Source organism: Gambusia affinis, linkage group LG18, assembly GCF_019740435.1.
Source record: "Gambusia affinis linkage group LG18, SWU_Gaff_1.0, whole genome shotgun sequence".
Lineage (NCBI taxonomy): Eukaryota > Metazoa > Chordata > Actinopteri > Cyprinodontiformes > Poeciliidae > Gambusia > Gambusia affinis.
The window spans coordinates 9501407-9517310 of record NC_057885.1 but is presented as its reverse complement, the minus strand read 5'-3'; the positions used below and the strand labels follow the sequence as shown (position 1 = coordinate 9517310).

Here is a 15904-nt window from a genome sequence, read left to right as displayed (position 1 = left end):
AACTTCTGTTTTTTTTAATTTTTTTTATTTGAACTTTTGGAGCAGTGGTCTCCAATGTCAGTTCTCCAGGATTAAAGTCCTGCATGTTTTTGGTGTTTCCAAATACTCCCCAATCAGATGATTGGTTAATTAGCAGGCCTCTGCAGACCTTGATGACAGACTGAGGCGGTAATTCAGCCATTAGAACCAGCTGTGTTGGAGCAGAGACGCGTCTCATTGGGTAAATCTGACTTTTCCACTAAAATGGGGTTGCAGTGCTTAACCAGTACAAGTGAATGTTTGATTCTCCTTCTGATGACTTTTTTTATATTAACCTGAGCAGACCTGCAAATGTATTGGAGACATACAGACACTATACATGTTTGTATCCTGGATCAAAATCAGCCATTTTGAATGTATCAGGAATTGTAAAGAGACTTTGGGGAGGAAAAAAAATCTGTTTTCATGTTCGCTGAGTAAATAAATAAAATAAATAAAACTACCATTTTGTTTGGTGTGTGAACACATCAATAAATGTGTTTTCTAAAGCACAGAAACATTAATTATTTGTCTTCTGAAAGATTTATTTAGAAATACCTGACCTTGCCCCTACTCAATTACGCAACTGTCTTTGCACTCTATCACTGACACAATCATCTGTGGTGAATTGCTTGTGCTGTTCTCAAAGTCAAGCTCAAAACCAGTCTGCTCTCGTCACCGAAAGTCAAACCACTCTTTCTTCTGACTGAGCCGATTCTCGAAACCAACATCAATTAACTGGGACAAGGCCGAGCCCTTTTGGAAGTCCCTGACAAATCTGGAGTGAGGGCAACCTCTCAGACGTCTTGAACTCAACCGACTCCTCACTTCATCATCTCTCGTCCCCTGAAGATCTATGTTCCCTCTGTTCCCATTTCCTTCTTGCTCGAGTCGTTCTTTGCAGAGTTTCTGCAGAGAGTACCAAAGTCACTCAGCTGACATGAGCCGACACATCGCCTGAAGCAGGAACACCATGGCAGGACGCACGGAAAGAGAAAGGTTAGGCGTGATTCAATAGAGGCTGCAATGGAGAGAGTAAAACATAGGAAATGTAATACTATGGCATCGAAGCCTAAAATGAGCGACGACCAACTAACACACAAGCTCAACCACTTTCCGATCCAAGTGTGCATGACCTAATTGAACGACACAGGTGTGCAATTCTCAGGATGATTGGTCTAGGAAGCAAAAACAGACCAACAAGAAACTTTATACAGTTTTTATTTCCAAAACAAATGTACAGCAGAACCCTGACTCAAAATCTGGACAGGCAACATTTACTTTCCGGTGCGAAAAGATGCTTTGTTGGTTCAACGTCAGATGCAACAGGAAGGACTCCTCCCAAAAAGTTCTATTTTTATTTGTAGTCTGCAGAATATATTTGTTCTTTTGCGACTCGTTTGTCTTCTCTGAGTCTTTGATGAGTCTGTGTCCAACTCAAAAGCTCACACTGCCGTTTCTGCTCTTTCAGCTATCTTCATGTTGGCCAACAGGTTCTAAAGTACCTTCTTGGTTCTAAAGGTCTAGCAGTAGAAAGAGTTGTGCACGGTAAAATTGAACCAAAATTGTGATAAATCCTACTTGTTTAATAATATAACAGAGGGAGCAAATATCAGTTCACATTCAGCCATGGGGGCTTGGACAGTCTTTTTTCCTAAAAATTTAATAAATAAATCATAATTTAATAAATTAATTTAATAAATTAAATTGTCATTAGAAAAGCACTTTTGTATTTACTTAGGTTTTATTTGTGTGACAAATCTGATGATCTGAAACATCTAAATCTGGATTTTGTTTTTTCCGTTTCTCAAAAGAAAAAGAAGAAAAAAAGCTGAGTTTGTGGTTACTTGGTAAAATTGTTTGGGCAATAAATTAAGAAACTGGAAAAAACAGGAAGAAAAGAAAAGAAAAGAAACATCAGCACTGTTGAGAGGTTCCTCTGACGCCACCAAATATAAAAACTAAGCAGCCACCCAGCAGTTTGTGCAGTTGTGCTTACAGCCCATAAACAGAACAACACAAACAGCTATGACTGTTGTATCAATATAGTGCAGCGCTGACGGTGGGTCAGAAAAGAAGGTGACTGTTATCTGAAGACAAACATTATTGTAGTTCTTAAATATAGGCAATGACAGAAATTGTGATAAAAGCATGTGCACACTTTTCCATCTGCACAGAACAACTTGGTATGGCGAGCAGAACTAATTTGACAGAAACTCAATGCAACATGTGAGAGAGAGAGAGAGAGAGAGAGTATTTATTGCATCAAACATGTAGTATCACACCTTTATTTACAGAAAGCAGATGAGGGAACACAGATGCAGATCCAAACACAGCGAGCTGGTTTGTTTTGACTTCTGTATTCATGGAGCGTTCCGCTCTAAGAGCTGTCAGCCTGCATAAACATACAGGATGCAGAATATTTAATTCATAAATGGAAATTGTTTTGAAACAGACTCAGACATGTGATTGTGGGGTGAATTGAGAAACCCACAGAGCTTTTTTTTTTTTCTCCTTTTCCTCAACAACACACTCTGTCCTCCTTCATGTTTCTAAGACACTTACTGTCTTGGGCAATCACTTAATATGGTTGCATAAGTCACCACAAAAAAAGACTTGGTTTTGTCATTTAGCGTAATTTAGAAGCTCAGAGAAAGTTTTATCATGTGAAGAACTGCACTGAGAGAGATGCGTTTAGCTAGTATGAGATTTTGACAGTTCAGCTCCCGGTAGCTGTGGTTTGGTTGGCAATAGTTTGGCCTGTTGCATTGCACTAAACTGAAGCTCTTCTATAATGTTAACAGACACCAACACCCAAAAATAGCTTGTCTCCACAAGACAAGTACTGTCTCTATAACAGAATCGACCAATTCCAGTCTTTGAGCACTGCTGTCCTACATGTTCAACTGAATGGCTGAATTATCTCCTCAGTCTGTCATCACGTTGTCAGAGAGTTTTTGCTGATGACCCATTCATTGAAATCAGGTTACTTCAAGAAGAGAACGTCGGCGCCGAGGACTGGAACTGCAGACCCGTGCTCTACAATGCATCTCTGTGAGGAAGTCCAACGCGACACAACCCTCCCATTACACTTGGCCCAAAGTGTGCTGTTTGATACAAGAGCAAAATGTTGCACTTTAGCTTAGCATTTATGCAAACTTTCCCTCGCTCCATTCCTCCACTGTGGTGCAGCCTGTTTCTGTTCTGTCGTCTCCCTCCGCCATGCTCTACTTCCCACAGCCACAGGCAAGGACACACTGTGGCTTCCAAAGGAGGGCAACCTATGCATACACATTTACTCCAACACATATGTTGCATATTTAACCCCGTCAAAGCTCATTAGGTCAGCCTGCGAGAAGTAACCAAACGGATCCAAGAATTTAAAGTGAGCATGTACCGAATTCTATTTGTGTTTTTCACATTTGCATTTTCTCATTCATGTCGGGTTTTTGTGTCAAGTGTTTACAATAAAACATTCTTTGATAAGATCTCACTCCAGGAATGTTGGACAGAACCCCCTCTTTGCTGTCACACACACGATTACAGATTAATGAGCACACCGCCTGCCTAAGTTAGTTTATCTTTAGACGGTGAAATGATGCCATCGTGGCTCGATGGCCTGCAAAGCAGCGTTCAGCTGCGCTCCGGCTGGGTTGATCATATTAGGTTGTCAACCAATCAATCACAGCTGTTCCTGCCCAGATACAGCCATCATAAGAGGCAGAGAGATCAAAGTGGCATTATGAGAGGAGCTTCCTAAACAAACTTCTCTTTCTTTCACCGACCCCAACGATCGACAGATAAACTGTCACAGAAAGGCATCGCAAATATACATCGCCAGTAGTACTTAGACGAATGCACTGTGTCAAGGTCAATCTGTGTTAACTGCATTACAAGCTTGTGTTAGCATCTAGGGGGAACCATATGTAAGCTGAGCTGGAGCGGATTAAAGCATATGCATGCATTATTTGCATGCACCACATGTACAGCAGCAGCAGCAGCAGCAGCACTACAGTAAAACCTGCTGCAACATTTCTGGAAAGATGCACAACTTAAAAAACAAACAAACAAACAAACAAACAAACAAAGCTTTGCAGCAAGATTAGAGTCTAACCAGTCCGGCTTGTTGTTTTCAAGCTTTCATCTGCAACAAGCTCAAGTTTAAAAAGAGGAGAATATTTCAAACGTTATGCGAGTGAGATCATCCATCTTTTGTTAATATGTCCTTTTATGTAACTCTGTGTCACTGTACCCTCTAGTCTTAACACATTACATGAAAATGAGGTGAATGTAAGTGACATTGCCCATGAACATGAGTCACAACACCTTGGAAATGATATTATTCAATGTGTGTGTGTTTAAGCTGCCATATGGGAAGCTATAACCCTCCCCTCTTAAACAGTGTGGTCTCTCCAAGAAGAGAAAAAAAAAAAAAGCAGTGCAGCTCTCAAATATGCAAACCCGTATTAGAATACCGCAACAAAGGCCTGCTCAGACCACAGCGTTTTCCTGACCCCGATCAAGTCCGACCTCTACAGCGCAGCAGCATGAAAACAACTCTGCTAAATTACATTCTCGGCTGCTTTTTCCTTCTTCTTCTTTTTTTTTTTACTCTGTGGACAAGAAACAGAAAGCAGCCATAAAGCCAAACAACCTCTGTTTGAGTCCAGCTGGTTTCTTTTTGCTCAGAATTTACATTAAAGATCCAGTCATTTATTGTAACTTGGAAAAAAAAATTATCAAAGGGTTTTGAGTATTCTCTAGCCTAAACTCAAAAATCCAATATTCTTTTGATCATTAAATGCACCATGTGTAAGCGCCATCAGGCCATACTTACAACAACCTGACGGTCCTGGCATTAACATTGCTGGCCACATTAATCGCTACTATAAGATCATCAAGACAGTTGAAAATGTCACATATTGCATACATACGAAATAAACAGCCTGAAGAATCTCTCCACATTAAATTTATTTAATTACTGAAAAATATGACAGCATAAGTAATTTTAGAAGGAACAGCAAAGGTATTTCTGTTGCCAAACAATTAAAATATTATACTAATGACTAAAGGGGCAATATAAAGCTCAAAAAGTGGATTTCACATAATACTGCCCCTTTAAACTGAAACACATCACTATAATCTTGATGTAACAACCTGTTCTTGCTTAAGGCAGCACCACTGGATCTCCATAGAAGCTCATGACTCCAGCAGAGAAACTCAACTCTGTATTTTTTATCTCTCTGGATATGAGAGCAAAGAATGAGAGAGGAATGGAAAGACATGAAGCTAAGTTGTTCGCCCGAGTCAAGAGTGTAGAGGTTGTGCTCCACTGGGCTATAAAACCACTCTGAGTAGTGTGTCAGAAATGTTTTTGCCCCTCACCTCTCTCTCCCGTTTGTGCCAATGATGCAGGAAAAAAAATAAATAAAAATCTAAATACAGAAACTGTTCTGCAGTGTGAACCATTTCTCTGTTTTCATCTGAACTGACTTTACCACCCTGAACATTTCAGTTCTAGAGAGGTCCATGAAAGAGCTCTCATTTGGGAGTCCTTGCACAGATAAGCATACCGGTAAAACCCTTTAGTGTGTGATGGCAGAGTTTACAACGACAAGGAGTTGACGGGCATCTGTGAATGTTTTCACACCCGTCCGTTTAGGATTGCTGGAGACAATTTGCTTTCTGGAGAAGCAGCATTCAGCTTTATGCGCCACAAATCTGGAACAAACTTCCAGAAAACTGCAAAACACCTGAAACACTGAGTTCCTCTAAATCAAAGCTAATAACCCATCTGATACAGCTGCCTTTGATTAGTGGCAGGGGGAGAAACATCAATATATTTTATGTACGTTTGCTTGATGATGGCTTTTGACAAAAAGTAATGTTTATTGCTGGTTTCATAATTGGTTACTTATGCTTTTATGGCGTAAAGCACTTTGAACTGCCTTGGTGCTAAAATGTGCTAGACAAAGAAACTTGACTTTTACTGGTTAGGTGATTCAACTGCGACAAATTTAAAACTGAAGGGACAGATGAACTCCTCCGGCCAAGGGATAAACGGACGATAAATGTCAATAATGTTCCCAAATTAATATTACGTTTCCCTGAGGACTGGCTTTGAAAGGTTGCGAATAAAAACAGTAGAACACAGACTGAGGAGAAGATTTCATATGCTGCAACACTTCAGGCTAAGGCACACAGCAAAACTCAGAACTCAGCTGAGTACACAAACAAGCAGAAATGAGGCAAGTGGCACAGCAAGCGCTTCTTAATGATCAACCCTCCCTGAGCGAGTATGCATGTGTGTGTGTGTGTGTGTGTGTGTGTGTGTGTGTCTATATTCTTGCATAAATGCAACAGCCTGCTGGTGCTCTTTCCATCTCTTTCCTTTTGTGTGCGCACACAGAGGCCCGTGTTTTTGGGGGTAATGCGATGCTGACACTCGAGAAGCGATGCGTGACCACCAGCTATTGTGTGGCAGAGCAATTACTGCAAACCAGTCAAACAAATGCACGATGTATAATTCAGAACATCCTGCATTACAGCACAGCGTTTCCTCACGCCAGCAGTATTCCTTACCAAAGCTCTGGGCTCATTTTAAAAAGCATTCAACGGTGATGTCTTAAGTCGAAGGTTTTCGGCTTACCCTAACTATTAAAACTACTGGTGTTGTGAGGCACAAATGTAAGAATTCAAACATAACTTATTTTTTTAAATGAATGAGCTAAAATAGCAACACATTCTCTACAAAAATTCAAAAACAGAGTAAGAGAGTCAATGAAATCGACTGGAAACGGTCTTAGACTTTGGGAACCAGCGAACCGAAGCCAGAGCCGTAATCCACAGCTGGAGAAAAAACATGCAGCAGTGGTGAACCTTCCTCCCAAGAGAGGCTGGTCAACCAAAATTATTCTGAGAGCACATTGGTGATTCCACCAGTAGGTCACATGACCACCCAGAACATCAACTCCCAGCAGCGCCGCAGACCTCACTACCCTCCGTTAAGGTCAGCGTTCAAGATCTAACAATAAGAAAGAGAGACTGGGCAAAAATGACATCCGAGGCCAAAACCGCTGCTGACCAAAAATAACACACAGGCCCGTCTCCCGTTTGCCAAACATCATCTTGTTGAGTCTCAAGACTTTGGGGAAATTGTTCTGTTGATTCACAAGACAAAAGTGGATCTTGTAGGAAGGTGTGTGCCATGTTACATCTGACCTAAAAAAAACAAAGCATTTCAGAAACAAGCCATCAAACAGAAAGTCAAACATAGTGTTGGTTTTGTGACCGATTCCTAAAGACTGAAGGAATTGGTGGAATCATGAATTTTGCTCTTTAGAAAATGAAATCATCACTTGAAAACTGCCTTGTGTACATAGTCAGGCTATCTTTATCCAAAAGTATAAGTTGCTTGGTAATCTGAGACATTATAAAGCAAATAGAGAAGAAATCTGTAAGGGAGTAAACACTGTCACAGCACTCTACACCCAATCCCCAAGGTGTGTGTACTGAGTGTATCCAAGAAACCTTGCTCCATTTGTGTCACAACCGGTGTTACGTTTGCAGTGATCTGTTGGGTAAGACTGGCAATGTCATGTAATATTAGGTAACACACCTTCAACAGCAGACACTTGGATAAAGAGTCATCAAATTCTTGATCAAGCATGTATTTTTCAAAAAATGCTGAGAAACTACTTCATGAAGAAGGTTGAACTTATGTAGTTGCTTCATCATTCTTTAAATATACCCAAAGTTAGCTGGTTGGTTTCTTCTATCAGATCCCAGTCTGAAAGGGCTGAACCACTGATCCCAATGTCTGAGGAGGTATGGGCCAGTATGAGACTCACGACATAATTAAAATAAAAGGTTTTACTGCAGATCTACAATAGTAAATGTGCTTATCTCTAATTAATACAAATAAAGCAACAATTATTCCATCTGATGATGGAACATATTAATAGTAAATCTACGTTAGAAGATCTTGAAGCGCACAGGTTACAGCTTTTTACTGCTCTTCATGGAGCAACTCTAGGAGAACATGGTATTAGCTGGATAAATCAACAGGCATTCTGTTCAGCTGGACACCATGCAGTCGGCTGCCTAACAGACGTGTTCGATGTAGTATTTGAAAACAATTTCATCTTAATAACAGTGAAGGGGAGATGCTGCTGCTGCTGCAGTTTTTCCAGCATGAATGTCTGAGTTCTTTGTTTTTCTTAGTTGCATAAGAAAACTATTTTCAAACAGCTGAATTTGTCCTTCTTGTAAATGACTGTCTTTCAGTCAGGAGACAGGAAGTGTGTAGCAATATTATAGCAGAAGGCGCCTTACATTATTGAATGTTTTAAACAGACAGAAAAATATCTAGACTTTCTGGCAGTTTCTTTGGCATCTCATTAGAAAGATTTTAAATTGTAGATTGGAAAAATGTAAAAAGTTTTGAACCAACAACCGTCGTTGAGTCCACACCTAAAATGTTTCTTCCTGAACTATTTTAGGGCAAGAAATAAATGTGCAAATTAGCAACTGTGCTTCCTTTTTATCTGAAACGCAAAATTCTTGTTAAACAACAAAACAAAGATTCAGTTTCCCTCAGCTTGTTTTTTTATTGTCGCACAGAAACCGTCTTTAAAGACGGAGGGTGATGAGTTCTGCTCCTGGGTTCATTCCTGACATACCCGATGCAGAGCAGCAGCACAACGTCACAGAGCTAAAGTAAACGCTGCCGGATTCAGGAATCCGAACCATGTGGCAGCGGCTGCTACGGTCGACGACATTCCGCCTGACAGGAAGCACATCCGAAAAAACTGCTAATCTTCGCTCTCTCTATATTTGTGAGGAGAAGCATCAAACTAGGGAGCAGAGTTTCTCTGCTCATGCCTTGGATTATTTGGCTGCAGAAAATTCACCACCTGAGGTGAGGGATGCGAACCAATGAGCTGAGTAGGGAAGAAGGATGCCAAGCACTACTCGATGCGTGCGAGAGTGTGTGCTTGCGACACTGCAGAATAGAAAAGCAGACACCAAGAAGAAGAAGAATCGCCCATCGCTTCTCTAAGAATTAGCGAATGTGGAGCCAGGGAAACAATCCCATCTGCTGTTTTGGGAGACAGAAAAACGAGGTTGGGACTTCTGATCGGGGCAAATGACCTCGGATTGAGTTGTGTTGTCATAATCGTTTCTAGATCACCTCCGAAACAAACACTTGAGGTTTGCTCATGCTTTGGGGAAGGATGATACTATCTCTCGCTGTCTGATATTTCCTGTTGATTGACAAAAGGCAAAAAAAAAAACAAAAAAAACAATAAAAGACAAACATTTATGTGTAGATTTTTTTTGCTGTTTCTTTTCCCCCAGTTTTTTTTTATGAGTGTGGATTTGGAGGAGGCAGCTGAATACATGTTTGTCCCTGTGAGGGAAATTTCAGCCTGCAGCACAGCGTAAACAACATACCAAGTGGCATTTTGGGTAGGCAGGAAGAGGTTTGAGCAACAACACCTCAACCGAATAGGAGCGGAGCTGTCAGTACTCGCTGCAGCAGCAAAGAAGAACCGACGAGAAAGTTAAAATGCTTGCAGAAATGAATCACAACATCTGATTTGGATGTGTGTTATTTCAACGCTGGCAGCATTGTTTCTGTAGCTGTTTCTGCAGCCCATGTCTGTGAGAAATCCTATTTAAATGCAGATGACAGAGGCTGCTTCTCCTCTCATCCCTGTCTTCATTTCTCTCCAAACCCCATTTTCTTTTTTTTCTCTTTTTTCGTGACTGAGTCTCTGTGTAGCTGCAACTGCAGCCGAATCGAAGTTATTTGACGGACCGTGGCGACTGCAGGGAAAAGCTCCCGAAGAAAAAAAAAAAAAAAACGAAAAACAAAAATATTTTGTAATCCAGTTTTAGGGCACAACATATTCCAAGCCAGCTGTGTGCATTTGCACATCTACTTAAAGGATAAACTGTCTACAAAAAGAAAATAGGAGAGGAAGTAGGATGTTTAAAATGCACTTAGAATGACGCGTGCTTTATTCACGTGTATAAAACGTAGCCACAAACACACATTTTGCTAAAAAGCAAAAACACACCCCTGAGGCTGTGTCTCAAACACACTGATGGCTCAAAGCTAGCTAAAAAAGCAACATTAACGACTCAGCTTTACCCTTTAGGGTGATAATGAATGCGGTGCATTTAAATGCCGCCGGTATTCCCACTTGACTTTCACTTCACTCCCATAAGCTAAACATCAGGGCCTGCCTCCACATGTGGAGGCACCACAGAGAAAGGAACATTCCATAAAGGAAATATGTGCTAGTGGGAGTTTGAAGAGTTGCTTTACTACAGTAAATTATCTGGACAATTTTGAACTTGCCCAGACAATCAGAAACTCAAACATCTAATCTTTATCACCCATCAGTAAAGTCGATGCGGCTAAAAGCTAACAGGTTGCACTGAGAGCAACGCTGTTTTTTGTGATGTGGAAGTTATTATTAAGTATTATTAAGTTACTATTATTTTACCTTCGTTGTCAAATTGTAAAACTTCCTGCTTACAGAATCTGCTCTCTCTCACACACACAGTGTGACGTCGCCTCCTCTCTTTGTGTAAACAATAGATGACAGGGAGGACGGAAACAAACATTTCCAGTGCTGTTTATTAAAAATGCAAAGATCAGGCTCTTCCTGACCAATAATGACTTCCGGGTTTTTGACGAGGGAAGATCTACAGATTACCGTTTTGATCCATCACCGACTGAGTCATAAAAATAAGAGAATAAAAGTGCACAAATGTAGCGGTTATGTCTTACAGTAAATCCAGAAGACTTTAAAAACAACAACAAAAACAACTCAAAATAAGCCTACCATTAAGGCTGTTGTAATAAGATATAAAGCTATTAATTGCATGACAAATTAAAACGGGCTTCATAATTTTAATTTGCTTTGTTTTTCTCTTCTACCAAGAACTGGGCGACAAAGTCTTCAGACTGGTCTGAATTAGCTCCTTTGCTAAAGGGCCACTTTGTTTGGAGACTTCAGTATCTATTTTATTTTTGTTTCAGTTATGATGTTAATTTACTTGGGATATTTAAGATGTCTTCCAGTTTTAGTGATAATAGCTCATTAGATATTCTGTCGCAATAAACAATAAATCAGGTGATTGCACAATAAATTAAAACAAGCTGAATAATTTCTATTAGCATGATTTATCATTTTTCTCCGTTCACTCACTCCTTCCACTAAAACTGAGCTTCAGTTCGGTGCGCTGGGCTCAACTAGCCCCCTTTTTGAAGGACAACTTTGTTTACAGATACTTCATAATTCACTTTATTTGTTGTTCTGTTCATTTACATTGGATGTGAACTTAAAAGTTTATTGATTTTTGAGAATGTATTCCTGCATTATTACACTATTACCATTATATTACTTGAAAATAATCTCACAACAACAAGATTATCATTAATCGCGATAACTTCTGGGACAATTTATCGTCCAGCAGATGCGTATTAGAGTTCATTCTGCTCTATGGGATGTCGATGAAATGAAAATACTAGAGTTTTTCATTCATTGTGATGAATTTAACAAAAATAAAACACTGTTTTCATCTGCGCTCATAAAGGAAAAACTGGCCAATTCCTATCTCTGCCCCATTGATTGGGGCATCTGTGCTGTTATCAGCAGTCAAAGTAATACACAAAACGTAGATTGGTGACCAGTGCTTCATTAGTATAGATTTTCACAAATCTATAGATAATTTATTATAAGCTTGTATGTGCATTAAAGTTTGAGCCGTCTCTCCACCAACAGCACAGCAGCGTTTCCATTACGCACCTTGAATTAAATCCCAATTTGTGGTGCAAGGCTATCGATGAGGCATTGTAAATATGGGTCAAACCACAGAGCATCAATCTGATGAATCTATTTTACAGCTCACACAAGAAAGTGCAAAAGGAGAAGATTTCCATTGAGAGACGGACCCTCAAACAAAGCAACCTAATTCAGTCTGTTGTCTGGGAGTGAGCTTAGGTGAGAGAAGGTGTCTCGCTTCCAGTGTGACCTTGCTGCATTGCCCTTATGGACACACACACACACACACACACCCACACCCACACACAAAATCAAATAGAGCCACTGCTGCCTATAATCAGCATGTGGCAGAAGACGGCAGACAATCTGTTGAAGACATAGCATCTCAAATCATTTTAGCTCTCCTTTGTTTGCCAGAAGCCACCAGTCTGTGTTCCAGCTGTGTATTTACTACCTCTGAACAGTTGCACAGCGAAGAAGTCTTCATTTCTTTTGTGTCTGCAGGGATCAAATGTGTGGCAAACTGAAGAGTGGCTTAGAAAAAAAAAACCTTTGCAGCTGCCCCCACTGCACAATCATATTGAGATAAAAGATAGGCAGGAAACATGCCTGCTCGTGTTATCTTTAGCAATGAGGCTCTAAATGCTACCGGGCATGTGGTTATTTTATTTGAGAAGAATCGGTGATCGCCAGGTACAGTAAAAAGTGCAGGAGTGGTTTCCGTTTACTGTGAGCCGAAAGGTTAACTCTACACAACAGCAACAGCCATAAATCCAAAAAGGTGGCTCTCTAAACTAGGCAACCCGTGGTGTGTTTGTGTATTTGCAACCCTCCAGTGTAAACACAGACTGGGTCATTTCCCATTCACAGCCAGCGCGGAAAACGACAAGTCATTGCTCGGTTTTCTGTTGCCCCCCCCCCCCCACCACCCCACCTCACTACCCCCATTTTCGCATACCTCGGCACGCAGCTGGGCGAGGATCGGTCGACCTCCCAGGTGGCGTAGAGGTTCATATGGACGGGCCGGTTGGAGGTGATGTTGACCGGCTTGGAGGGCTGCATGTGCGGCGAAGGGACGCCCCCAGTCCGCGGGAGCCCTCCTCGCTCCGACATCCTGGAGGCTGAAAAATGGGGGGTCTTTCAGTCGTATGTAACGATAGCGGTGGGGTAGCCACCCGAATGAGTCGTCCTTCTTGAGAGTGTCAGTCCTTCTCTCCTTTGCAGGGTCTTAAAATTATTGAACCTCCAACTGCAGCAGACGTGTTAACGCTCGCGAGCGCTAACGGAAAGTTGTTCCGTGAGGCGCTAATCAACGACAAACAGTGTAAAACATGCCCGACGTTTGGCGGAGTTCGTACCCGAAAGCGGGGGGAGCGAAAGCCTGTCGTCTCCGTCCTCGCTTAAACTTCGCGTCGGCTCCGTGTGTCTGCTCGGCTCCGGGTGTTTATCGGTGCAGGAAGCGGAAATTTGTGTCGGTGGAGTCGCAGAGTGAGCAAAAACCAAGAGGAACAACGCCTCTTCAGTCTGGGGAAGGAGCGCGGCTGTCAGAGCACGAGTCCCACTACAGAGGAACTGACCAATAGAAAGCCTCCGTGGTGTTTTTGTCTGACTAAACTACCCGCCTCATATATATACTGTATATATATATATATATATATACTGTATATATATATATATATATATATATATATATATATATATATATATATATATATATATATATATATATATATATATATATATATATATATAGATATAGATATAGATAGATAGATAGTATATATATAGAGATATATATATATCTATATCTATATATATAAATATAGATACGTATATATAGATAGATAGATGAGGCGGGTAGTTTAGTCAGACAATAACACTATATATAGCCTATATATGTTTGTTTTCTCATATATACATTTTCAGTATGGGAAAACAGTTCTACTGTGGGCCTTAATTGCTCACTGACTTTAGTGTTGCTGGGAAGATCTCCATTAGTCATACAGTGAGCTCTAAGTAGCTGGGCCACACAAAGGTGCAAAACCGGTTAGTTAAAGACATGTTGTGCTTGCAGGTTATTTCCAAGCTGTGTTTGTAGTTTCGTATCGGCTATCAGATATGACATCAAGACGTGAAGGGAATTCCATACTTGTGGACAGGTAGGGGACAATTTAGCTTGGCTCTTACTGATCAATTAACATAAAAGAGAAAAAAAAGAACAACAACTCACACACTGCTTCTTCTTCCCCCAGGATTACCTGCTCAGACCCGTGCAGCTTTAAATCAGGAGCAGCATTTCAGCCCTCAGGTGACAAAGGTGTGGCTCTGACTACAACCTCAGCATCTCATTATGAATCAGAAGGTGACCTAATGACAACATTGCAGGCTATGTCACATGTGGCCGTCTGCCATCGGCTCAGCAGATTATCACAGCTGTGATCAGAGAGCTTACATCAGCCCCATGTGTGTGTTTCTGGCAGCCCGGGGATGCAGTCACAACCAGGGTCTAGTGAAGGCCTGACAACCATATGCTGCATATTGAAACACCAAAAACAATATAAAGGACGATGATTGCAAATTGTGAAACATCTACTTTAAATTTATTTATTACTATAACAATGTAAAGATCAATTATGTTTTTTTTTTTCCTTTTCTGCAAATGACTCATATGTTGTTTGGTGTTAATTGTGTAAATCGTTGTATCAGTTATGTTGCTATGACTTAAAATTAGATGATTGAAAATATTTATGTTGTCCAACATTTGCAACTTAACACTAACATATCCTCAAAAATGCCTTACAAGTAGGCTATACATACTTTATTACATATTAAATGTAAATGCCAAACTTAATCCAGGTAAATTCAACTGTTTGAGTTTTGCTCAGTAAGCAAAAACATAAGTCTTTTGATTTTGGTAAGTTTGAAAGTGATATGAATGAGTTTAAGCACATTCTTCTCGCTGCTCTTTTTAACATGCTTTTCTCACCACCAGAAGTGGCTGCCACTGATAAACAGATTAGACTCAAGCAGATTAAAACATGGTCACGGGATAATCCCGGGCCAAATTATACGCAGCGCTCCAAATCTGCACAGTCATCAAGTGAAAGTACACAGAGAGACAATATACATCTTTGCTGTGTCTTATTCAACAAAATAACACTTGAAAAAGAAAAAGAAGAAAAATCGTGCAGATGGAATATGTAGAGTATGGATAGGGATGGCTGGATTTCTTTTGGTGTTTGTTCAAATAATGCACCAATACAATTTGAGTTTCAGTCACAAATCTGAAACATGCGTCTTTCAAGTGCATCAAGTAACATTTTACAGCTCAAATCCCTGTAAAAGCGACAACAGCTGATACAGTTAGTTATAATTCATCAGCTATACTGTTTTGGCGCTATGGGAGAATGTCGTAGCCCATTTCAGGACGGCGCAAAGCGTTTGTTTCTGAGCAGGGCTGATGCTCTGCGTGTGTGCACTTGTACCAGTGACCGAGTCAACATGTAGCTGCTCCTCTTATGTAGGTCACTGTGCTTCCCAGGCTGGGGCACGTGACCACCATGTCCAGAATCCTCTGCTGCCACCCGGCGGAGGGAAGAAACACTGCATGCAGCTTGTGGCAACTTCTGTGAAAATCTGCTTCAGTTTTCCTCCGACTTTCAGATGCTGTTTTTCATAGCGATTCCACATTAGCCCTAATGAATTTATTCATCTGTAATCAGGTGATTAGGTAATATGTTAGAGATAAACAATTGTTATATTTGCTCCCCTTACAGTTTTGGCCTTATTTTCCCTTAGAAGAAACCATAGAAGCTTTAGGTAAATAGTTATAATTGAAACACTAAGCTACAATGACATTGATCTAAAAACAGTGGTCCTTAAAAAACTATTGTAAATAATTATTTAAAAAAAAGATTAAGTTATCCGTTGATTTAAAGCTGCACAGGGCTGAGCAGGTAATCCTGGGGGGAGAAGAAGCAGTGTGTGAGTTGTAATGTGTGGCTTTAAAATTTTATTTAGTTGGATGGAGGGAATAAATGTCAAAAACTAAGATTAAAAATAAGGATTGTAAAGATTGAAGAGCT

At 40.5% G+C, this 15904-nt stretch overlaps 1 protein-coding gene and 1 long non-coding RNA gene across 2 annotated transcripts in view; one reads left to right on the top strand and one right to left on the bottom strand.

The window, feature by feature from the left end:
- Positions 1–13367, bottom strand: part of LOC122820133 (phosphofurin acidic cluster sorting protein 1-like) — a 62204-nt gene extending 48837 nt beyond the window's left edge. Inside the window, exons 1-2 of the mRNA XM_044097313.1 lie at positions 13178–13367; positions 12778–12940 (exon numbers count right to left, since the gene is read on the bottom strand). Of these exons, the coding sequence (XP_043953248.1) occupies positions 12778–12932 (155 nt within the window). The 5' untranslated portion in view covers positions 12933–12940; positions 13178–13367. The remainder of the gene's footprint in view (positions 1–12777; positions 12941–13177) is intronic.
- A 526-nt stretch (positions 13368–13893) lies between these two features.
- On the top strand, positions 13894–14384 carry LOC122820139. Its single transcript, XR_006368734.1, has 3 exons — positions 13894–13978; positions 14072–14181; positions 14300–14384. It is a non-coding gene; the product is annotated as an uncharacterized LOC122820139 (long non-coding RNA).
- The last annotated feature ends 1520 nt before the right edge of the window (positions 14385–15904 follow it).